This window comes from Emydura macquarii, unplaced genomic scaffold (assembly GCF_026122565.2).
Source record: "Emydura macquarii macquarii isolate MOO-44397 ecotype Brisbane River unplaced genomic scaffold, CSIRO-AGI_Emac_v2 contig_366, whole genome shotgun sequence".
In the NCBI taxonomy this organism is placed as follows: Eukaryota; Metazoa; Chordata; order Testudines; family Chelidae; genus Emydura; species Emydura macquarii.
The window spans coordinates 1,317,352-1,343,089 of NW_027130503.1; the positions used below are offsets into that span (position 1 = coordinate 1,317,352).

General features: G+C 50.8%; 1 protein-coding gene across 1 annotated transcript; it reads left to right on the plus strand.

Annotated features, from left to right (window-relative positions):
• Nucleotides 1-1,776: 1,776 nt before the first annotated feature.
• LOC137141169 (prostate stem cell antigen-like) lies at nt 1,777-8,637 on the plus strand. The gene is made up of 3 exons (XM_067530000.1): nt 1,777-1,828; nt 5,337-5,444; nt 8,423-8,637. Exons 1-3 carry the CDS (start codon nt 1,777-1,779, stop codon nt 8,635-8,637), a joined length of 375 nt encoding a protein of 124 aa, XP_067386101.1.
• The last annotated feature ends 17,101 nt before the right edge of the window (nt 8,638-25,738 follow it).

Here is a 25,738-nt window from a genome sequence, read left to right on the forward strand (position 1 = left end):
GGTCAAGCCCCCAGGACTCCTGGGCCCGGACTTGTCGGGGTTGCAAGGACTCCACCAGAGCGGGAGGGGAGCCCTCGCGATCAGGCAGGCCTCTGGGTAAAGAGAATGGGAGCGAGGACCCAGACCTTTTCGCTGACCAATTCCACGGGGTGGTGTATAAGCCAGGAAAGTGCCCCACGACAGCGGGAACTATCCCCTGCTTACATAATGCAAGGAGGGCAAATCAAGCCTGTTCCGAGTACAAAGCGAGAAGGGTTCCCGTCCACTCCCAACAGCTTTTGGCTTGTTCCAAACACTCGCTCACAGCACATGGGTAGGGAAAAGCTCTTGCAGTTCTCATGATCACAGGCATGTCCCTACATGTGCTGATGAATCAGAGGCGCGGCCCATGGCTTTTCTCCCCGGATTCATTGTATGGCCCTCAATGAATCTTCAGTGATGACACTAATCTGCCTGGGGGTGTAACTGAGTAGAACAGCACAAGTTTTAGGTAAGAATATCAGACGTATTTGTAGTGTACAACACACAGATGACACACATGTATAGATAAGTTTACCATATTCAGTAAATCATCGTTTTTCCAAGGCTATCATACATGGCATGTTTTTGTGAGATTTGTTATCATTTTGCAATATTGATATCAGTAATATTACAAATGGTCACCCCGAATCCAGACACCGTCACAACGTGTCTCACTTCCTTCAGGTGTGGACTGATCTTGGCGTTAACACACAAAGATCTCAGTCCCCACTGACAGGCAAAGCACCCGGACTCTCAGCGACTTTCCCGGGACACAGATGGAGCAAGCACTGAATGACTGTGTTCGGAGAGTCAGAACCATGTCTGCTATTGTGACTTCAGAACAGCTCTCCGTTCTTCAGGTCTTTCCCCTTCTGGCTGCTCAGACGGGGTCTTTACCATCCCTTTCCTGTCGTTCAGCAGCAGGGTTTTTATCCTTCCTTCTTGGTGGCTGCCGGTGATGGTGGGGACTTTCCCATCCCATGTAATTGGCTGAGTGTCCTGAGCACTGTACCCTCCACTCAGTGGAGCCCCCCATTTAGTATACAAAGGCCTAAAAGTTCTCCTGTCTTTCTTCCCAGCTTGCCATCCAAGAGGGAGCTTGCTTATTCTCTGAGGGCGTAGACTGGGCAGCAGCCACTTTTGGATAAACCAGAGAATTTGGGGATTTTCCCCTAGGAAACGTGAATGAAATTTCATTCGTCTCCCACGTTCTGCAAAGAGCCCAAGCGATTTCTCACGTGCTGCAGGTGGGTTTAGAAAGGCCTGACGTACTGGAGAGACACCTGGAGAATTTGTTAAAGAATGAACCTGTGTTTAGTTTAAAGTCCATGCCCTTGGTTATGATGGCAGGGAGGGTGCAGCTTTCGTGGAGGATTAGTCATGCATGAGCGGCAAAAATCTCACCCACCCAGGGAGTGTCATCAAAAGAAAGCCATCCTGGCTCCTGGGTGCTTTATTTTTCTCCACTGAGATGCGAACGATTCGCCCTAGCTTGCTGGACAATGAGGAAATGAGCAGTGAGGGGGAGGGAAGTATCTGAGCGTCTGGTGGGACAAAGACAGGGACAGGTATACAGAGGTGGGGCGTGGATCATAAATATCCGTGCCGTGACAAAGAACCAGTTGGTCCTGAAGGGAGCGATTAACCAGTGAAACCACCCAGCCCCTTGTGGTTGATGAGATAACTGAACCGGGATATAAAAGCACTGCAGGACAAGGTTTCCTGAATTCTGTGGGCTTGACTCGTCCTCCAAAGATGAAGACTTTTCTGGTCATCCTGCTTGCTGCCGTCCTGTGCACAGAGCCAGGTAAGACACCCAGGAGATTTCTCAGTACCCCAACCCATAAATGTATTGCCAAGATAAACCGCTAGAGAGGTGGATGGAGACATGACTAGGGAGTGTGCATCAAGGAAAGAAATACCGAAGTCACTGGTTCCAGCTCCACGTAGAATCATAGCAGATGAGGGTTGGAAGGGACCTCATGAGGTCATCTAGTCCAAATCCCTGCTCAAAGCAGGACCAACCCAAATAAATCATCCCAGCCAGGGCTTCATTAAGTGAGTCCTTAAAAACCTTCAAGGATGTCTGCAAAAGAGAAGAATGAGGGGGGATTTGATAGCAGCCTTTAACTACCTGAAAGGGGGTTCCAGGGAGGCTGGAGCTAGGCTGTTCTCAGTGGTGGCAGATGACAGAACAAGGAGCAATGGTCTCAAGTTGCAGTGGGGGAGGTCTAGGTTGGATATTAGGAATAACTTTGTCACTAGGAGGGTGGTGAAGCACTGGAATGGGTTACCTAGGGAGGTGGTGGAATCTCCATCCTTAGAGGTTTTTAAGCTGCGTTTTGACAAAGCCCTGGCTGGGATGATTTAGCTGAGGTTAGTCCTGCTCTGAGCAGGGGGTTGGACTATATACCTCCTGAGGTCCCTTCCAACTCTAATATTCTGTGATCTATGTAGATTCCACCACCCACCTAGTGAAAACATTTTTCCTAATACCCAGCCTAGACCTTCCCCACTGCAACTTGAGACCATTGCTCCTTGTTCTGTCACTTGCCACCAGTGTGAACAGCCTAGCACCATCCTCCCTGGTGTATTGGCGTTCTCCAGGACAGCAGAGTGGTTCATATAAGGATAAAGATGATCTTCTGCTTTCCTGATGGGAGTTAATGTGGTTGGGATGTAAAATGACCGCTCATGTCTAGAAACTATCTCTCCATCTACACTACCCTCATTTCCAGTTGATCTGAATGCCCCACTACTCTAATCTTTCCTTTGCATTTCCCCTGCTGCATACTACAGGAGATTTCAGTTTACGGGCTGCTTTTCTTACTGCTTGGGGCGGAATCTCTTTGAAAAGCCGTCAGATGCCTCTGGGGTTTATTAACAGAGAGAGATTAGAGACAAGCAACAGAATGAATCGGGAGGAAAGACAAGACTGTCTAGCGTGTCTAAGTCAGACCAAAGGGAGCACGTGAAATGCCTACAGAGATCTGCGGGAGTGGAACGGTTTAAGATGGCAAACCGTAATGAGACGGAATAAGACAGGGAAAATGTAGGCTGAATAGCTGGGAAAGCAACCTGCCAGATCTCTTGGGTCCTGGGACAGCCTCTCAAGGGAATGGGCGGTAGGCAGATTGTTTGGGACTTTTATCAGTATTTTGGATAGAAAATGTTCAATAGCAGCCATACTGCCTTGACTGGCCAATCGAACAGGGCACGCGCACTTCTACAGCTCTGCACTACATCCAGTCACTGCTGAGAGACACATGAGGGGCTGAGCTCTCTGGGGCAGTCTTTGGTTCATTCGTGTATACCGCTGCTAGCAGACTGGCCCTCTGAGCCTGACTGCAGCCAGTCGGCACTGCAGCCACGTTGTTATTACGCATCATCATCCCACGAACACCGCCAAAGGCAGCCACCCTGCACCGTGCAACGTCAGGCCAGGATGTTGCCCCAGATCCGTGAGCTCCGCTCCCATTGAGCCAAGCCTGCGAACCAAGGGGACCATTGCAAAGTCAGCGTGTGGTTAAATCAGCTTCCGGGATTCATGATAATCCTGGGGGTCATTGCCTTCGATCCTGGGAATAATCAACCCCTCCATAAACACACAGAAAAGCCATTGCAGGTTATGGGGCTCAAGAAACGCACTGTGCACAGGTGAGGGGGGGTGAATTCCCAGCTCAGATCCCATGGGGAGAGCTACACCCAAGGGGGTAGGGACCCCCCTAAGGGAAGACCACCTAACAATACCATCACCATCCTCCTGTGGGGCTTCAGCGAGGAGGGCAGCTTTAATAGGAGTCCCGCCAAAGGAGGTGGCTGAATCAGTGTGTCTCCCCAGGCCCCTGGGGCATGCCCCTGCTCTCCAGCCTGGGAGCAGGAAGAACTTTGTGCCACTGGGATTCTCCTCCCTGGGCTGTTCTGCTGGTGAGTCAAAGCCAAGGGTGGGCAGGGCAGCCACACAACAGAAATTCCCTGAGATTCTGCGCTCGGAGAGGAAGGACGGTCCCGGGGTAAGGGTGATAGGCCCGGGTTCCACTCCTTGCTCTGCCACAGGCTTCCTGCGCATCCTGGGGCACGTCACGTGGCTTCTGTGTGCCTCCGCTCCCCGTCGGCGAAAGGGAGATAAGGGGGCGTTGCCAGGGCACGAGCATTAAAGCCGAGGCGCTCAGAGATGGTGCTGAGCGAAGGCCAGATAAGTGCCTGCGTGAGATCGAGATGGGGCGATGAACTCACCAGAGTTGGTGCAGACGGACCTACGGTGGAAGCTCCAGCCCTTCTAGCTTCCTGCAGGGTCAGTGCGGGCCTGGCGAGGAATGGGTTAAAAATCATATTCCCCCCCTCTCCCCCTCCCCCCATGTTGTGAGGTTTATGCAGTGCGTAGGATGCAGCTGGGTAACATAGACCGGCAGTTGCACCCTTCACAGAATATTCTTCCTTTTACGAGTTTTTTAGGTGCCTAACTCCCATTGGTAGGCATCAAAATGCCATTGAGGAGCTGGGCGTTAGACTGTGGTTGTCTGCACTTGCGCCATGGCCTCTGTTCAACGCCATTAACGGTGCTGTGGAAACATGTGGTGTTGTGTCCGGCTCTCCTGGGGATGTCCTACACTCCCAGGCGTATGAACTCTTTAAATTCACTCAGGACCATTCCACCCTCCGGGATTCATTTCCAGAGGGAGATCATAGACTCATAGAAGATGAAGGTTGGACGGGACCTCAGGAGGTCACCTAATCCAACCCCCTGCTCAAAGCAGAACCAAGTCCAACTAAATCATCCCAGCCAGGGCTTTGTCAAGCCGGGCCTTAAAATGAAGGGGCTGTATGGACTCTGTGCTCCAAAAGGTTGCCAGAGAGCAGGTGTCACAAGTTATGACACTGACACACGAACATCAGATCAATCCATGCCTTTTGGGGCTTCCTCCATCCATCCCGGTTAAGTTCAACATTGATGTCTGATTGTTATTTCCAGAGCTCCTGGGGGCTGCAGTCAGGATCGGAACGAAGGCCGGGGTGCTAGGTGTTATCAAACTTAGGAAGAAATGGTCCAGGCTCTCACATCCCAATAACACTCATCTTTAATAAACTGTTCTCTCCTTGGTAGTCCTTATTCTTGAAAATATTTAGAGGGAATATGCCTCAACTCTTCTCCCTACGCACGACTCTCTGGGGTGTGATCCATGATAAAGAGGTGTGTGTGTGGGGGGGGGGTTCTTTTAAGCCACGGTTTCCACTGTTTTCGCCCCATCTGCTTGTTAGTGTGCGTGAGGTTCTCCGCATTGCATTCCCTTCTAACACAGCTCCCTCTCCCGCAGGTGGTTCTTTGCAATGTTACACGTGCCAGACGCAGCTCAGCAACTCCAAATGTCTGACAAATACGACCTGTGCCAGCTCCTCGACGGCGTGCAAGACGGATGTGATCAGTAAGCGGAGGCTTTGGGGAGGCAAAGTCCTGGTTTGGCATCAGACACCAAAGGGGCTAACACAGAGACATCCCCTAGGATGTGCAAACAGACCCCCCCACACACACACACACCCTTCCATTGCAGCCTTTCAGAGATTCCTGTCGGGGTATCACTGCCAGGTCACTTAAAGGCACGCGCGCTACAGGAGGAGAAAGGCTGACTGGGAATTGGTGAGGGTGAAAGGCCTTCAGCTCGACTTCCAGTTTAAGCAGGAAAGGCAGGACGCTAACAATGCTGCTTAGTGCTCACTGAGCCGCTCTGCAGAAACCAGTCCTTCCCCAGTGCCCAGAAGAAGAAGGGGGGGTTATATTTGTATTGTAAAGCCCAACCCAGGCCTCTCTGCCTGTCTGTTTCTGGGAGTCTCTGGGACAGATCCTTAGCGAGTATAAATCAGCACTGCGCCATTGACTTCGGTGTGGAGGAAGCCTGGGGACACTGAAAGCAGATCTAGCTTGAGAAATTACCTGTTGGAGGAACATTCATATCATCGGTTAAGTCTTTCTTTCACACACAACTTCCCCAGGTTAGACAGGAAGGCTGTATGGTTTAATGGTTAGAACAAGGACACCAGGAGTCAGGACTCAAGAGTTCTGTGTTGTTGGTTCTTTCATTAACTCACCTGGCCAGACAGGGGGCAGGTCTACAGTAAATACACTGCATCGGCGCAGTAGCGCTTAAGTGACGATGGTCCTGCACTGACAAGAAGAAGAGCTAATCTACCTCTGCAAGAGCTGGGAGCTATGCCGATGGGAGAAGCTCTCCTGCCAACATTACTCTGTCTACATGGGAGCTTAGGTCAGTACAACTCCATCGCCCCGAGGTGTGGATTTTTCACACCCCGGAGTGACATACTCTGTAGCGTAGACCTGGTCCCAGAAGAGGACTTAACATAGAGCTGGTCTACACTGGGAATTTACGTCAGCCTAGCTACCTCTCACAGGAATGTGAAAACTCCTCACCTCTGAGAGATGTAGCTATACTCACCTACCCCTCCCCCTGGTGTAGACAGTGCTAGGTCAGTGGAAAAACTCTTCCATCAACCTAGCTACCTCCTCTCGGGGATGTGGATTAACTACAGTGAGAGGTGAACCCCTCCCGTTGGCGCTGATAATATCTACACTGAAACTGCGGCCCTTCAGTTGCGTGTTTCAGACGTAGACAGGCTCTTAGGGCTGATCTATACTTAGCCCTACTTTCACTGACGTACCTATGTGTATGGATGCCTGAACGGTTGTGACTTACACACTAAGGGCCCAAGAAAAAGTTTAAGTTACACCAATTTATATTGTTCAGCTTTGAATCTGATCCCCTGTGTGTCTCTGGCAAATTGCTTAGCCCCGTATTACTCCACTCCTCATCTGTAAAATGGGGATAACAATACTCCATTAGCTCAGAAGGGTGCTGTCTGGCTAAACCTGTTTACAACGGAGGAGCCGGGACTGTCTCATACCCTGAGACTGTACAGTGCTTACCACACTGGTGTCCCAATCCCTGCGTGGCGTCTCTGGAGTTATAATTTATAACGATAATGCTTTGAAATCCATGGCTAAAGGCGCTATAGAAAGGCAAAGGATTTCCATGCTATGATCTAAACAAGCACACGCAATTAAACGGGGTTTTTTTTACAAGCCAATTCACCCACAAAATGCAACTTTCCCTTCCCTGTGTCACTCCTTTGCCTAGACTCCGTCTAGTGGTCGCAATTATGAATTGCCCGGACTGATTCAATTCAGGGAGACGTGGCTGCGGTGGTGCCTTAGAATCCCCCGCTCACGTGCAGTGATTCCCAAACGTTTGACTCAGGTCACCCACCCCATTGCATGTTGTCTTTTGGGGGGACACCCATCGTTACACTGTGTGTGTGTGTGTAAACTCTTTACTAGGTTTTATTTTTTTGTTTAATCCAAACATGGAAGAAGAAGAGAAAGACACACAAAACCGCATGCTTTGCACAGTGCTAGCATCCCTCCCCAGCCCCCGGCCCTGTTCCCTCTTCCCTTCCTCTCCCTAGATCAATCCATTACAAATCCCCCCTCCTCGCTCGGCTCCCCCCAGCTCTCTGTCTCCCGACCCTGCCCTGTCTTGTGCCTGAAGTTAGAGGCCCTCAGTCCTTTAAGTGAGAGGGGAAGACAGGCTAGGAAATGCAGAACAGCCCGTCTCTGTCCTGGGAGACAAATCACCTTTTAAAGATCCTTTCATGTCCCTGGAGGGCAGGGTGACCAGATGTCCTGATTTTATAGGGGCAGTCCTGCTATTCGGGGCTTAGTCGCATACAGTTGCCTAGTGCCTCCACCTGATTTTTCATACTTGCTACCTGGTCACCCTGCTGGAGGGGGGGCTCACTGAGCAGCACCCATCACAGATCCCCCTCCCAGCAAAGGGTCCCACAATCCCAGTCGTCCCTCCAGTGAGGTGAGACGAGCACCCCTGCTTCCAGCCCAGCTCCCCTCCCGGGTCAGGCGCCACGTCCCGTACTCCGCTATCCCAGCCCTACCCCTCCTGCAGGGCCAGGAGAGTGAAGGGAAAGGGATCCCGCCCCACACACAGGCGTTGCAGCCTGGTGCAATTCAGGGTTGCCGCACCAATCGGGTTTGGCCCAGCCGCCCCCGTCATGGACCCCCGGACCTGAGCGGTGCTGCGGCCCCATGCACCGGTTTGCAGGGCCACTCCCTCAGATTTGGCCCAGTGTCTGGTCTCAAGGCCACTCGGGGGGGGGGGGGGGGGGGGGGCCCTCTCAGCTACACAGCCCAAAGCAAATTGCCCTCCCCTTCCCCCCCCCCCCCCCCCCCCCCCCCGGGCTTCTTGGTGGCTCTGGCGAGGTGGATGTCCAGGTCAGGGTTGGCGATGTAGGGGGGGGGGGACAGCAAAAAGCCCCCCCCCTAGACTCTTTCCGCGACCCCTCCCCCCTCAGTGAAACCATTTTGTCTCCTGTCCAGATGTGGTGGGCCTTTTCAGTATCATCAACAAGGAGTGCACTGCCTCGTGCACGCCGTCGTATCAAGACTTCACCGTGGGCAGGCGGAACGTCTCCTGCTGCAGCACCAACCTCTGCAACGTCAACGGGGCCGGCAGCGCGGCCAGCGGCTACGCGACGATGGCCGTCGGCCTTTCGGCCAGCCTGCTCTGCGCCCATCTGGTGAACGGGCTGTGAGGCGTGGGGAGGAGTCCTTCAGCCTCGCCCCACCCTGGCGCTTCTCTGCGGGGGGCTAGGATGCGAGCCATAGACCCAGCTTCACGCTCTGCTCTTTTTTTAGCTGCCTGCAGATGCTTACCGGTCAAGAGCTTCATTCCTGCTGTAAATTAAGAATAAGAAACTCTGTGTGTGTGTGTGTGTGTGTGGTGTGTGTGTGTGTGTGTGTGTGTGTGCTGTGCCACTAAGATGCACCACTCGGCTGACGCAGTCGTCACTCCGTCGAGTGTGCATGCACACGACATCTGTGTCTGTGTGCCGTGTGCCGGAGACACAGATCCTGGCAGGCACGCCTGCTTTGTGACTGTTGTCGAGAGGGGTGTGTGTGTGTTTAGTGAGATGCCCTTTACCAGGACATAGCAAAGCAAAGGGCGTGAATTCTACGTGTAGAACATTTGGGGCCCTGACCCCATGACGCGGGCCGCGAGGTCCTGCTGCTGTACAAATAAGAAATAATCATAGCCTTGGCATGTTTTGGAGAGCCGGTACCCGGCACACAGCGTCTAACCAGCTTGTCAGCTCTCCCGTAAGGGAATTACAGAGCTGAGCTTCTCAGGACCCTGCCTGCCTTGATTTATTGTTAACTCTTTCCATGCTGCTCTCCTTCCCCAACCCGGTCCGTGCCCCTGGAGACGTTTTCACCTTAGAGTCACCCCAGCACTAGGATCCTCTGCAGGTGTTCCCCTCGTCTGCTGCGGCTGTTCTGAGTGGTTGTAGCGCCCTATGAAGCCACCCTCCCTTCAGGACTTTGGTTCTCTTGCTGTGTATCCTCCAGGCTTCTTCCTGATACATGCCTCATGCCAGAGACCAGAACAAGCCCTGCTGCGTGGCTGATGAGGTGTTTCCCTTGGAGCAGCTACGGGGTTATGCACTGTACAAGGAAGAGTGTAGAAAATAAACATTCAAGGGTGTACTTTTCATCTCAGCTGCTTGATTTCTGAGACAGGCATGCACACACACACCCACTATCATTGGAGAGCTACGGGGGGAGAAGCAAGCGTTAGAAAATCTCCAACAGAACCCAGAGAAGGGAAGATAAAGAAACTTCTCTGGACTGACTCTTCCTCAGTGAGATGTTCTCAATACCCGTCAGGAGCAGAGAGAGGATCATCACATTTCCCCGTCTCTCAGGACTGGCCTTGGGATTTCTGGGGCCTATGCAAAATAGCCCATGGGGGAACACACCTAGCTTCTTCCTTCTTTCCGTGGGATCACAGGAATTTCCCCCACCTCCCAAGCACATCCATGCCACCTCTTTGCTGTCTTGGAACCTCCATTCAAGCCGGGCTGGCTCTCTCCTTCCCTCACATGTTTGAGGTTCTCTACCATCTGAGGTCCCTCTGAGTATAAGTGGCGACTTCCTCCATGGGGAGTGGCTCAGGGGGATCTCTGACACAGGAGTCCGTCCTTACTGACACAATCTGTTTGCCTGCCTAGACCTAACAAAGTACACAGCAGCTCTTCCAGAGGATTGCAGCTGTTTTGCATATGATGCAGGGCATTGGACCAAGACAGAAGGACTGCCTGGCCTAGGTACAGAGGTGTGGTGAGGAGGTCCCAGCTACTCATCGGCTTGTATTAGAAGACCTGGTTAAGGCAGACAATTGAGTAGCAAATTGGTATATGCAAGGAACAGCATTTCAGCTTCCCCCAAGGATCTGTACTGGGACCAGTGCTGTTCAACATGTCCATAAATGATCTGGGGAAAGGGGTAAACAGTGAGGTGGCCAAGTGTGCAGACGATATCAGAATACTCAAGGTTGTTAAGTCCAAAGCAGATAGCAAAGTGGGCTCACAAAACTGCTAGCTTCAACTTCCAGCCACTGGATCATAGAATCATAGAATATTAGAGTTGGAAGGGACCTCAGGAGGTATCTAGTCCAACACCCTGCTCAAAGCAGGACTAACCTCAGCTAAATCATCCCAGCCAGGGCTTTGTCAAGCCTCAGCTTAAAAACCTCTAAAGATGGAAATTCCACCACCTCTCTAGGTAACCCATTCCAGTGCTTCACCACCCTCCTAGTGACAAACTTTTTTCTAATGTCCAACCTAGACCTCCCCCACTGCAACTTGAGACCATTGCTCCTTGTTCTGTCATCTGCCACCACCAAGAACAGCCTAGCCCCATCCTCCCTGGAACCCCCTTTCAGGTAGTTAAAGGCCGCTATCAAATACCCCCTCATTCTTCTCTTTTGCAGACTAAACAAGCCCAGTTCCCTCAGCCTCTCCTCATAAATCCTGTCTTAGACCTTTCTCTGATAGGTTGAAGGGCCTGTTAACAAATATTTGCACTCCATGTAAATTCTTACCGTAGATACTGGGCAGCAAAATGGCAGATGAAATTCAGATGCAAAGTAATGCACGTTGGAAAACGTAATCCCAACTATTCGTACAAAAGGATGGGGTCTAAATTAGCTGTTACCACTCAAGAAAGAGATCTTGGAGCCACTGTGGAGAGTTCTCTGAAAACATCCACTCAATGTGCAGCAACCGCCAAAAAAGCTAACAGAAAGTTAGGAACCATTAGGCAAGGGATAGATAATAAGACAGAAAATATCGTATTGCCTCTTTAAAAATCCATGGTACACCCACACCTTGAATACTATGTGCCATAGTTTTGGTTGCCCCATCTCAATATAGATATAGTTCATCTTAGAAAAGAGACAACTAAGGGGGGGATATGCTAGAGGTCTATACGATCGTAAAGAGTGTGGAGAAAGTGATTAAGGAGGTTATTTACCACTTCACTTAACACAAGACCCAGGGGTCACCCAATGAAATGAATAGGCAGCAGGTTTAGACCAACAGAAGGAAGTACTCTTTCACACAACACTCAGTCAACTTGTGGAACTCATTGCCAGAGGATGTTGTGAAGGCCAAAAGTATAAAAGGGTTCAAAAAAGAATTAGATAAATTCATGGAGGATAGGTCCATCAATGGCTACTAGCCAAGAAGGTCAGGAATGCAACCCCATGCTCTGGGTGTCCTTAAATGTCAGAGTGCAAGAAGCTGGGACTGGACGACAGGGGATGGATCACTCGATAATTGCCCTGCTCTGTTCATTCCTCTGAAGCACCTGGCACCGGCCACTGTGAGCAGACAGGATACTGGGCCCGATGGAGCATTGGTCTGGCCCAGTATGGGCATTTTTATGTCTCATTGGAAGCAGACATTGCTGAGTTGTAAAAACCTAATTCTAAGCACTCAGACAATCACCCCGGGTGTCAGGGCCCTGCTGAAATCACTGACAAAACTGCTCGTCTCTCTGGGGCCAGGATTTCACCAACTGTGAACAACTCCATGAAAACCTCTTGCCAGCAACATTCAAAAACCAAACCTAATGTTGGAGGGCTGAAGAATGGGCTGGGAAACATTATAATGTCATGCAGTCGTGTGTCTCCAGCTGCAATCCTGGCCTGAAATCTGATCAGAATGTCTCCAAAATAGACCCTGAAGATTTAGATGAGATTCAGACACAAGCTATGACCAGGATTAAAAGCCCGGAGAAATTTCTGTATGAGACACTGGGAAGATTAGAAGTGTTTAGTATGGAGAGGAAGCTAATAAGAGAAGCCGTGACAGAGGTATATAAACGGTCTTCCATCATTATCCCTTTTATACTTGCCTCTGAAGCAGCTAGTACCAGCCGCTGCGGGGAGGCAGGATACTGGACTGGATGGACATGCAAGCTCAGCACAGGGTCCAAGCAATGGGTACTCACACACTCAGGAATGATGAGTGCCAACACTAACGAATATTATTAACACAGCAGACGCTGAATTAATCCAGGTCATAAAACAGGTCAGTGACAGAGCTGGGCCTAGGACACCCATCTCCTGCGTGCCAGGCCTGTGCGTCTGCCATCAGACCACCCTTCCCCTCTGCGGAGATCCCGCAGCACACAAAGACACGACTGTCTCTGTCAGACCCTGCTGCTCCTTTCCTCAGTCTCTACCGGCTGCTCAAATAAAATAAAGGGGATGATTCACCTCGGACTTATCAGGAGCCTGCAAACCGAGGCTGTGCCGCATTTACACTTCCCTCCCCTGGGCCCCTGCCACACCCACGACAGTAATGTAAGTGCACAAAAGCCTATTGATCATGCCACTCATCTGCAGCCACCTGGCCCTCCTGTAGCCAGGCGGGACACGGGAGGCGGCCCTGTTTAAGAACTTACAGTGAAAGAACAAACTTGGTTGTTCAATGCCCCAGGGCAACATCCCGAGGCCGCTTGGTTCACCTGCCTCTCTCCTCAGGCAGCGTCAGGCCGCTTTACCCTTCAGCCTCCGCTCTTTCACACAGGTGACTGTCTGCTTACGGCAATACAGCGCCTAGGGTGTGGATGGGCCAAGGTGCTGGTAAATAAGAGGCAGAGTCCAGCAGTCGAGAGAGAGAAGGAGACACCCAGGATACAGAGGTGGTTTATCAGCAGGTGGTTCAGTTGGACTCAGTCATGTATTTGCATTCTTGTCCCTTGGCTGCTCACGGCCTCCTGTAGCTCCCAGACGTTCTGCTGTCCCAGTCCTAGCCGGCCACGGCTGAGGTGGTAGGACTGGAGCGGGTCAGGGCTGGTCTACCCTGCAGAGTTTTGTCGCCACAAGCCAGCTTTTGGCAACAAAACAGCGGCGGGGGACACGCTCCAGCGCTCTCCCCCTGCCGACAAGTCGGCCTTGCTTTGGCGACAAAATAAAACCGCCTTGACAAGAGACGCAGAGCTTCAGGCGGCAAAATGAGAGTGACGCAGCGTCAGGGTAGATGCCCTGTGTGGTAACTGGGCTCCCGGAGCTAGCCCACAGGGCCCACGCTGCTCACGGGTGGGAACTCTGCTGCACCGCCCCGCACTCCAGCTGCACGCCCCTTTCAGAGCCCGGGGAAGATTTGAAGTCACTCAGCGTGGAGCTCATACAGCTACTGCCCACCGAGCACGCAGCTCCCAGCTGCAAACGGGCTCCCCGCCTGCCTGGACTACAGGGGAGGGGGTGGAGGCTGTGGGAAAACGCGGAGGGAATCAGTCCTGCTCTCCTATGCGGGCCTGCAAGCAGCGGGGGCTGCTGCTGGGGGGGCGGAGGAGGGAGAGCCTCCCGATGTGGTGTGCAGAGCCGGGGAGGGAGGCGGGGGCTGATGTTAGGGTGTCCCCCTCCCGCTGCCACTGGGGTTGGGAGACAGGGGGACACCGGCTGTCGGGGCACCAGCTTCTACCCAGGATGGGTTGCTTCCAGATGCTGTCTGAACTTAAAGAGACGGCGTGCAGGCACGCTCACTGTTCCCCAGCACACACTCTATCACCGTCTCTTTCTCTCTCTCACGCTCACACTGTCCCTCCCCCCCGCCGCCCCCCACTTCTGTGGGCTTCCTGCGTTTGTCTTCAGCAATGTCCGTTTGGCTGACGGGGCAGCTGGAAAGCGGCTGTCGGATGCCCATGGAACGCTGGGATCCAGGAACCTCCATCGTGTGACGCCGGGCCCGCCCCGGGAGGCGTTGCCAACCCTGCCCCAAAGCGCCCTGCGTGCAGTGCACAACTGCTTGTGTGGGGGCGTGAATGCATTCCGCTGACACGAGCAGCGTAGTGAGGACGTGCACCAGCGGTGAAATAACCTGCGTCGGCAAACCTCTGTAGTGTAGACAAGGCCTCGGCGTACGGAGCGGCCGCTCCCAGCCCGCCTTCTCTCTGGGCATCCAGCACAGAGCTCTGAAGCTGACGGGGTTTTGTTTGCCCTTATCAGTGTTTCTCCAGAGTCACCTTTCAGCGGGTGGCGGGATCCTTCCTCTTTGAGAAACAAGCCCTTTGGCCACGAGCCCCTCCCGGGCACGTATTGGTGTGTAAGGACCAGGCCCCGCTGGGCGGCTAATCCAAGTCAGTGGTTGAGCCTAGATGGCGTCTCCCTGGCAGTGTGGCCTCTGAGAGCCGTGGCTGTGTGCCTGGGTGAAAGTGAGCCTTGATTAGAGACAGGAGCCACGTGACCTCACAGCCTCAGGGGTACTACAGAGGCGTTGAAGCCCTCCTCACGCCTCTCAGACCTCACCCGTCCAGCCCCAGAGGAGGACAGCCTTTCATTCTTCTCCACAGCACCTACAAAGGGCCTCAGGAGAAGGGGGGGGGGGAATCTCTATGCCGGAAGCCGACGGCCTCCTCTGGGGCCTTTTCAACCCGTAGTCATGACCAGTAGCGCCTCTCAGGCGACCATCCCTTGGTCACAAGGTGGGCGCTGCTGCAGGCAGGTTAAAGGAGCTGTCAGACTCACTCCCCACTGGGTCCACACCCAGCTGGCTCTGTCGACCTTCACAACACACTGCAGGGGTCATCTCTCTTCTGAAGCTGTTGCTGAGGGGGTGGTTTAGGAATGTAGCCTTGATCAGATGCAAGGGATATTATTTCTTCAGTGGGGAATGTGTTGTTATTCTCATTTTAAGCCAGCACTGGTTTGTTTGGAGGGGCAGCTGGCTGTATAGGTTTTCTTGCATTTTATGTGGGATACTTTCTTCTTGCATATTTTCCAGGTGTGTCAAAGTGCCAGAAGTCAGGGATAGGTGCTTTGAAGACATCAGTCTGTCTCAGGCAGCCGTCCTGGAGGATCTAATTGCGACTGATTTAAATAATAAATAGATGCGTGCATCACGTAGCCTCTGTCCTCAGAGGAGCTGAAGGCATGTTACAAAACCTACCGAGCTGAGCTTCACGCCTCCCGGGCTGAGGTAGGTAGCTCACCATTTTGCAGGTGGGGAAATGGAGGCAGGGAGAGACTGGCCCAAAGTGTCTCAGTAACTGACTCCCGGAGTGGTGACTCCCCAGCTCTGCAGAATAAAGGGGGGAAACTTTAAGGAACAATGTTAGTCACTAAGTCTGCGCTGGATTTGGGCCCTAACAGAAGGCAGCAGTTCCTCATCAATAGCACTACGCTAGCCTCCATTAGCTCCACTGACGGTGGATCCACAGCCTCCCTTAGCAGCTGCGCGTTGTCTGAACTGCTTCTTGAATTAGAAAGCACTTCCCACCCGCCTTGCAGCAACCGAATGCGAAGAGGAGCGTGCATGTCCCCGAATAAACACACCTAAAGGTTGCTCGGAAATGGAATTTCCACTTCGTTTCTGGATCCTTCCAAGGGACCTTGAACTTAGTGGCATTTGCAGTTGGCATTTAAAAACATTTTACCAAACGGGGAGAAGGGGTGGTACTGAGAGGAAGGCTGGCCCAGGAGTGAGAGACTTGCCTGGGCCCAGCAAGCCCCAGGTTTGATTCCTTGCTCTGCCACCGCCTTCCTGTGCCACCTTGGTCAAGTCGCTAAGGGTACGTTTACACACCCCACGGCTGTAGTGTAGACGTATTCTTAGCTGCTCTGTGACTCAGTTTCCCCTTAGTAAAATAGTGGCGTTTCCCTACCTGCCTGGGGTGTTATGAAACAAAAACACCATGGGGCGGTGCTTGGATACTGCCGTATTGGGGCCTATCTCAGTAGCTAAGCTCTCCTTGCTAAGGATCCACTAGAAGGGAAGTAAGACTTCTCTAACAGAATCAGAATCCCCCTGTCGTGCACCCTGACCAACAGGACTTGCAAGGGGACATGCATGCTGCTTCTTAGCCCGTGGGCTCTAGCGAGGAATCTGCCCTTTCATCATCTGAACAGACAGGGGAAGGTCCCTCTACTTTGCAGAAAGCTTTTCAAGTCATTGCACAGACACAGCAACAAAAGCGGGGGCCTGCCTGTTGGCTCTGCAAGCACTGTGAGAATTAACGAGACCGTAACTGCGCCAGGCACCTGCCCCGAGTAACCGTGGGGAAGGGAGGAGGGTGGAGCTAAGCCGGCTCTGGCTGTGCGCTTTTAGCCTCTCCTTTATGAATTATGTGTGAATTCATGTTTGTGAAATGAGAGGGAGATAACGTTGGCTGGAGGGAAGCTGAGCAAGACGCAGCAGCCGTACTATCTCTGCCGACAACTCACAGAACTCCTTGCTATTCCCATCCTGAGCCCCGGCCCTCAGCTCTGCCAATGCTCTTAGGTCCCAAACTGCAACCCTTCCCCCCCATTAATACCATTTCTGATCATCCCCCTACAGCTCTGCCTAGGATCCCCCCACCCTGATCCGGCTGCACCCAACTGTTCCCGTCCTGGGCTACCGCCTCACAGCTCTGCTAAAGTGTAACTCCCCACGTCCTTCTGCCAGTTGGGCTCTCCTTTAAAACTACATAAATACATTAAAGCCCTCATGCAGATGTCATGCTGGATGGACCATTCCAGGAGTCAATACACCAAGCAGGAATTTCCCTTCCACGGCCTCACAAATAGATCCTTTGGAAAGGGATTAAGCAGATGAAAAAAAGCTACACTTATTCTGTGTACCCCATGGGAGAGTTATACCAGTATAACCATAGTGGTTTAGTAAACTACCATAGTTTAACCACTATAGTTGGGCTTGGAAGGATTAGATTATCAGTAAAATGTCGATTTCACCACACACACACACACACACACACACACACACCAATCATCAAAATATTTCCACTGAAACTTACAGATAGGCAAAGTAAGAAAATACTCCTGGAGAACTTCTTAGAGTTTTTGATCTTAAGGCTATTTACTTTGTATATTTTGACATGTGACGTTGACAACTTGTGCGTTCACAGTTATAAAGCTTTAACTTTTTTAATCTTCGTGTTTACTGCCACTAAATAATGATTATCTGACCTCCTGCCTAATTTCCCACCACTGTGAAAACTGAAATGGATCAGAGTCAGAGACAAAAATGCTTAAAAATAAACATTGAAATTATCCATCAAAATTATTTATAAAAAAGTTGAATGCTGCCAAGCCTTTGTAATTCCCCATGTGGACACACTTATTCCAAAATAAAAGGAGCTTTTTTTCAGTTCTCCATGATCACCAGATACCTGCCTTTTGTCTTTTTTTTTCAGGGTTATCAAATCAGCAGTTGATTTAAAGGTGTCTGGCAATAGTATTTTTTTTAATGGATTTCTTCCCATTTTTGGTTCATTATGGTCAATAAAGAAGGCTGGAATAGATTTTGTCCCCCCCAACAAAGTTTCATTTTTCCCCATGTGCTGAATCTTTTTATTAGAAGTTAAAATCTTGTCTGCCCTGGAAGACTCCATGGAGAACTTGTGGTATGAGGATGTCACAAAAGTCAGGAGAATGACGGTGGAACAATTAAGAGAGGACCAGAGTTTTTTTAGTGCAACTTCACTACAGCGTTAATTTGAGTGATCTACCTGGAGTTACTTCCGCCTCATAGCCTGTCAGGAGGGGTTGTGGCCAGGCTACAGAATAACAGACATAATGCCCACGGTCCACACTGGCATTGTACCGCCTGGTGTGTTATGCAGATTTCTGAGGCATGTGACATGGCTTGTAGCTGTGTGTTTTTCGCCTTCCTCTACAGCGTGGGGCACGGGTCACTTGCTGGTGGATTCTCTGGTGGACTCTCTGTAGCTTGAAGTCTTTAAACCATTATTCAAGGACTTCCAATAACTCAGTCAGAGGTTAGGGGTCTGTTACAGGATTGGGTGGGTGAAGTTCTGTGGCCTGCCGTTGTGCAGGAGATCAGATTGGATCATGGTGATGGTCCCTTCGGACCTTAAAGTCTATGCGTCTAATATGCTTCACCGCTCTATGCATGCTTTTGCAGTGTATTATGAGAGAACTTGTCTGTCCTTTCTGGGCACCTTGGGTAGATGTGACATGACCTTGAGCCATAACACGTTGTAATGAAGACAAGGCCCCTCGGTTTGAATCTGTTTACGTTTGTTGACTCACATTTAACTCCAATGCCTAATGCACATTTTGGAGAAAAGAAGGCTTGGTTAAAGAGTCAACTCAAACCCTTCAGTTAAGTTGGGTGAATTCAAGCATAATTGACCCCTCTTTGTTCATCTACACCCACACAGGAGCTGCTGGCAAAAACAGGGGAAAAGAAACATGGAATTCCTAAATTTAAATGCAAGCGGTGAAAACAAACGCTAAAACACAAACACACCCCGACCTTCTTCAGAGACGGGAAAGAAGAAAAAAAGGGAAGAAAAAAAAGCAGACCACCAATTAGAAAGAAATCCTGTGCCAAGCCTTACAACACACGCATACTCTGCCACCTTTGGACTGAGATCATTTGCCTCAACACCGGTGGTGAAATGGCAGAGCGGCTCATGGAAATTCACAGACCCAGGGACATTTCCCTGCCCTTTCTAAGTCATGCGCAATTAATGGCTCTCCGTTGTTGATCTTAGCGTTTTCCAGGAGAGGTGGCTAGTGGCATTTCTCAAACTGGGTGTTTTCAACCTGGGTGTTTTCAGCCAAGCAGCTTGTGAGTCACTTCAGTTCAGGGCCTGGGAAAGTTGCATCTTACACATTCCCCTCTGCTTAGTGTGTTTCACGCAGGGACAATGGCTAAACCCACCCCCAATGCTATAACAGTCTCCCCAAATGCTGGGCGAGCCGGGCCCTTACCTCTGCAACGAGCTGCGTCAAAACTCCAGCTCACTCACCCCCAAATCTTGGATAATGTCCAAGCTCACTTTACCTGGCGTCTGCTTCCACGCACTTCAGATGAGAGAGACAGGTTTCGCTACCCTCCCCAGAGGGTGCTTTCCCCGCTGTCCTTGTGCGTCCCTCGTAGCTGCACTCTAGGGCCTGGGTGGAGGGAGCCCTCAGCAGGTACATCTAGGCTGCCCACAGCAGAGAGTTGCACAGCCTGGGTCAGCGGGCTTGCGGGGCTCACGCTAGGGCGCTAAAAGCAGCTGTGTGGACGTTCAAGCTGGAGCTCAGACACTGAAATCCACCCACCTCCGTAGACTTCAGAGCCCAAGTTCTGGCCTGAGCCCGAAGGCCCGCATAGCTATCTTTAGTGCCGTAGCACCAGCCCATGTCTCTCGACTCGGGCGCTGAGATGTGCCGCGGCCAGCTGCTGCATGTGGTGTAGACATACCTAGTGTTGCTCCACTGATGCTGAAGGGAGGTGGGAAGGAAATGGGTCACCCACTCCCCTGAAGATATTCCAGGATGTAGGGGGCAGAGGGCCTTTGTAGATGCCCCCTAGAGGTGGCTGGTGTGGGGCGCAAGCCTGCTGGCTGCTCCAAAAAAGTAGGAAGGACCTGTCCCCAAATATTTGGGGGGAGGGATCTTGTGAGCCACTGGGGTCCCCAAAAAACAACTTATAAGAACAGAAGAACGGCCATCCCCGTGTCAGCCCAATGGTCCATCCAGCCAGTACCCTGTCTTCCCACAATGGCCAATGGCAGATGCTCCAGGCAGAATGAACAGAACAAGGCAATTATCAAGTGATCCATCTTCATCATCCATTCCCAGTTTCTGGCAGTTGGAACCTTAGAGACATCTGAGCATGCGGTTGCATCCCTGATCATCCTGGCTAATAGCCATTGATGAACCTATCCTCCATGAACTTATCTAGTTCTTTTCTGAACCCAGCTATACTTTTGGCCTTCACAACATCCCCTGGCAATGAGTTCCACAGGTTGATTGTGCATTATGTGAAGTAGTAGCTCCTTCCGTTTGTTTTTAACCTGCTGCCTATTAATTTAATTGGTGACCCCTGGTTCTTATGTTATGTGAAGGGGTAAATAACACTTCCTTAGTCACTTTCTCCACAATCTGGAGTTTATGTATCTCTATCATATCCCCCCTCAGTCATCTCTTTCCAAGTTGAACAGCCCCAGTCTTTTTAATCTCTATTCACACAGAAGCTGTTCCATACCCCTCATTTTTGTTGCCCATCTCTGAACTTTTTCGATTTCCAATATATCTTTTTGAGATGGGGCGACCAGAACTGCACGCAGTATTCCAGGTGTGAGCCTACCAGGGATGTATAAAGACGCAATATGATATTTTCTGTCTTATTATCTATTCCTTTCCTAATGATTTCAAACATTCTGTTAGCTTTTTTGACGGCCACTGCACATTGAATGGATATTTTCAGAGAATTATGCATGACTCCAAGATCTCTTTCGTGAGTGGTAACAGCTAGTTTATTCCCCATCGTTTTATACATATAGTTGGGATTATGTTTTCCAATGTGCATTACTTTGCATTTACCAACACTGAATTTCTTCTGCTGTTTTCTTGCCCAGTCAACCGTCTTGTGCGATCCCTTTGTAACTCTTCACAATCTGCCTTGGACTTAACTATCTGGAGTAATTTTGTATCATCTGCAAATTTTGCCATCTCACTCTGTACCCCTTTTTCCAGCTCATTTATGAATATGTTGAACTGCCCTGGTCCCAGCCCAGATTCCTGGGGGATCCCGCTATTTATCTCTCTCCATTCCGGTTTTGTGGGAGCCCCTTTTCTAAGCCAGGGTGAAGCTTCACTTGTCTAATCCCGCCGCATGTTGTTGGACTCGATGTAGGGATGGGATGGGTGAATTTCTCGAGTCTGTGCTATGCAGGAGATCAAGCTGAGTGACCGCAATGGTCCCACCTAGCCTGTGAATCACAATAGGAACCTGTGTTTTGTCTGGCCTCAGGCTGCATCCTCCACCTCTCCTTTTAAAGGTGTATTGAGGTGAAAGCACCCGGGCCATTGCACTTGGCCAGTCAACCTACCCAGCAGGGAGAACCAGTAGGCCCACGTGTTCTGCGTCGCACTGGAATGGAACGCAAAGGTCTGGCTGGAAATCAGCCCGAAAAGAGCCGTTAACATCACAGCTGAGCGATCCTTTCATACGCCCAGTCCCTGAAACCCTTGTCTCAGCTGGGCAGCCTCAGGCTGTCATTGCGAAATCCAGGCCGGTTACGAAAGAAAAGGAGGGCAAGGAGAGATGGCCTGAGGGCGCTCACTGAGCTGGGCTAGCTCCATACACTTCCCCAAAGGCATCAGGCTCCAGGGGACCCATGGGTTCAGTCTCCATTCACTGCACTCAGGTCCATCCGGCTAAGGCCCAGGAGGGCTTGTTTTCCTCAAAATGTCCTATTGTTGCCACCCACCCGCCACAAGCGTCTGCCAGTGTTTTAAACACCCAAAATGCTATAACCAGCGCTGATAGCTGAGGCTGGGGGTCCTTCTCAAACACACCCTCCAGGTCAATGACCAGCTCACAGCGTCACTTAGGAAGGAATAATCTCTTCCCCAGCAGGAATCACGGGGAGAAACAGTCTGGTCTGTGTTATACAGGAGCTCAGCCTAGTATGGTCCCAGCTGGCCTTAAACGCTAGGGAAAAAGCTGCAGTCAGCAGCAGTTTCTGTTAAAGTAATTGCTGAAACAGCACAGGATCCAGCACAGAGAGCTCTGCTAGTTCTGATGTCCTAGACCAGGGGTTTTCAACCGTTTTTTCATTTGCAGACCCCTAAAATATTTCAAATGGAGATGCAGATCCCTTTGGAAGTCTTAGATATAGCCTGCGGACCCCCAGGAGTCTGAGGACCACAGATTGAAAACACCTGTCCTAGACAGTATGCAAAACTAGAGCAGGACCCTCGCTATCAGGACCCTCCCTGTTATAACTCTAGCTGGCAGTGCAGATTGAACATGGGACAGGATTCCCTAACATGTTTCTGTAGCTGTGTTATCCCATCCACACTATGAACAACAAGCCATTCTGGAATACAAACACCTTTAACTATGAGCTGTATGCGACTGAGGCACTTACGGTAAATCACCCCTGTGCAGGCATGAATAAAGTTCTGTGTGCAACTGATCAGGACTTTGAACATGACTTAAGTGGTACCTTGGCTGCAGGAATTATCACCTTGGTTATGCTAGTATTTCTCCTACAATGGCCCAACAAGCCTGTTCGGTGAGTTTCATGGAGCTATAATGGGATGAGAGTGGCTTGCAGAAATCTTATTTATTATGAGTTTTCATATGGCTAAATGTAATTGCATATATCGAGGAACAAAGAATGTCAGCCATATTTACTGGATGGGGGGACTCTATCCTGGGAAGCAGGAACTCTGAAAAAGATTGGGGTGTCATGGTAGATAATCAGCTGAACATGAAAAACGGGAGAATCTCAAATAGGCGTAGAGAGGTTATTTTAACTCTGTATTTGGCAGTGGTGCAACCACTGGAATACTGGAGTACTGGAATACTGGAGTACGGGAGCCCAGCTCTGATGCCCACAAACTAAGAAGGATGTTGATAAATTGGAGAGGTTCAAAGAAGAGCCACGAGAATGATCAAAGGATTAGAAAATATGTCTTATATTGATAGACTCAAAGAGTTCAATCGACTTCACATAACTCAGGCCTGGTCTATACTTCCGGGGAAATTCGGTGGCAGTCGACAGGAGTACTCTATGTACTCTATGTAGCTTGCGTAACTTACATCGACTTCCTAAATCCTCTTCTGTGCGCTCTCTCCACTATGCTTTGCCGATGGAACATGCGTACCCGTCGACACAGTGCTGCACTTTTTTTGGAGGTGGTTTTCTGAATCGACTTCCAGCTCGATTCAGCGGGTCTTCACTTCCGCTTAAGCGATCTGGATAAATCGATCTGACGGCGGCAAATTTGCCACCGTCAATGAAGACATACCTAAAGAAAAGGTTCAGGAATTACTTGATTACAGTCTATAAGTATCTATATGGGAAATAAATATTTAATAATGGGCTCTTTAATCTAGCAGAGAAAGGACTGACATTTTTCAGTGGCTGGACATTGAAGCTAGACAAATTCAGACGGGAAATAAGGCGTATAGTTTTGACAGAGAGTAATTAACCATTGGAACAATTTACCCATGATCATGGTGGATTGTCCATCAGTGGCAATTTTTAAATCAAGATTGGATGTTTTTCTGAAAGCTCTGCTCTAGGAATGGTTTTGGGGCAGTTCCATGGCCTGTATTATACATGAGGTCAGACCAGATGATCACAGTGGTCCCTTCTGGCCTTGTAATCTATGATCTGTACGGTGGTAGTACCCCGAGAGACCAGTCAGGACCAGGGCCCCATTGTGCTAGGTGCTGTACAAACACAGAATAGAAAGGCAGTATTAATAGCATTTCCAAAGCGAAAAATATCCATAGTCCCTTTGGAGGGCACGATTGCGTTCATTCGGTGTCCATTGACATTGCATTTTATAAATGAAGGTGGATATGGCAAAGCTGAATTCATGTGGAAATGGCAGACACATCAATTGTGCATGGACTATGCAACATGCCCCTAGTTCTGCCAATGTGTCTCGGTCCCGACCGGCAGTACCGGCTGCTATTCCAGTTCTGAGCCCCCGCAAAGATCGAGAAAAGTATCTGTCTCTTGACCTGCAGCCATTCCCTCTCCTCCTTCCCCAACACACCGCAGCATGAGCAACTACACAAGTCTGTCTATGTGACCCGTCCTGAACTGCAACGCTGCCGGCTCTCCTTGTCCTGGGACCCATGTGGCTCTGCTCACACTTTCTCCACACCAGTCAAGGTTTTACAGACCTCTCTCATATCCCCCCTTAGTCCTCTCTTTTCTATGAAAAGTCCCAGCCTTATTAATCCCTGGATGTCACTGGACAATAGCGCCCAATTCTAATTAAAACTGGCCTGCCCTCCCATCGGGTCCATTAGCCAGAGGGGCAGGGAGGGCACAGCATATTGTGATGACGAAGGCCTCCCACCCAGCTGAGCTATGTGTCCCACACGCCAGCCCTGTCTTTGTTCACTCATGTGCGAAGGTCTTCACTGAGCAGGAAGGGAGGGTGGAGCACATTGCATCTGAACGCAACACACCCGTGATGTTCTGAGGCTCTGGCCCCCAGGGAACCCCGGCTTTGCTCCTACAACTCCTTGTTCGCTACAACTAATCCCCGGAGAGCAGGTTTTTAACCCTGCTTTCCTTATTATTAAAAGTGCAACAGATTCACTGAACAAGGCTAATTATGTACAGGGCTGGGAGTTCCTAAACTGTTGGCTACTAAGATACAGGGCTGAGACCCCATCAATTCATTCCACGACCCTCGTCTGTCACGACGATGGCTATCAATATCGTCGTCTTAAAAACTCTCTTGTTCCTGTAGATTTTGAATAGCCAGGAAGATTCTGGGTCCTGGCACTGCTCCCCGTCAGTACTGCATCTGTGAAATGAGGCCAGAATCCCAGCAGATCCCAGAAGACCGTCCCTGCATGGATCCCAAGCAGCTTCCCCTCCACTTTGGCTGTTGCACTGATGCAACTCTATCAGGGGGTAGCAATAGTCGGAGAGCTAGTGTAGACTGGCCCCGTCATTTCCTCCCCACCGTGACCGCTATTATTATCATCTAGGCTTGCTCAGAGCAGCATGAGTCAGCTGTGCCCTACCCCATTAGGGTTCCCATCATGCAAAGACAGAAGGGGGAAGGCGTTGGTTTCCTCCAGGGAGGAAGGACGGTCTTGTCGGCAAGGCACAGGACTGGGAATCAGGTGACATGAGCTTAACCCTCAGACAAGTCCCTTTGTTGTCTGTCTTGGTTCCCCTTCTGTAGCACGATGAGGGCACTGCCCCAGCTCGTGGGGAGGGGAGGGAGGGGTTGGCAGGATAAACCCATTAATGACCACGAGGTACTTGGACCCCACAGTGAGGAGGGAACCACCTAAGGACCTAGACATCCAGGGAGTGAAGGCTGGCCTAGTCTGAGAGCAGCGGAGTCTGGAGAAGGGCAGAACGGGCAAAGAAAGTCCTCCAGGCCTGGAGGCTGTTCAGGGGAAGAGGAGTTGCCATCTTGTCACTGCTCAGATCAGAGTAATGGAGGCCTGTGTAAATGGGGGAGCAAGCAGGGAAAGAGAGAACAAAGAGTATCGTAACTTTCATTCCAGGGCCCTGCGTGGCACGAACACAGAGGGGCAGGCAGCCCGGCCTTGGAGAGCTCACAGTCTGAATAAGAAAGACAGGACAGGTGAAAAGGAGTAGCAGCACCCTCACCCCCTTTGTACAGCGGGGGAACTGAGGCACAGAGAGGCTAAGTGACCCACCCAAGGCTACGCAGGAAGTCTGTGGCAGGGCGTGGGTCACCCAAGTCCCAGCCTAGCAGCCTGACTGTGGGACCGTCCATGCTCTCGGACTGGCTTGCTTCAAACCTGGCACCGCTTAACTCCCAGCTGCGCAGAGCGTCTAAAGACGGTTTCCTCCAGGTGCCCCTCG

Bases quoted from the DNA above. Each gene is read 5' to 3' on its own strand.
- LOC137141169 (XM_067530000.1), top strand. From the start codon at position 1,777: ATGAAGACTTTTCTGGTCATCCTGCTTGCTGCCGTCCTGTGCACAGAG. The intron at 1,829-5,336 runs GTAAGACACCCA...CCTCTCCCGCAG, and splicing joins CGTCCTGTGCACAGAGCCAG to GTGGTTCTTTGCAATGTTAC. The intron at 5,445-8,422 runs GTAAGCGGAGGC...TCTCCTGTCCAG, and splicing joins GTGCAAGACGGATGTGATCA to ATGTGGTGGGCCTTTTCAGT.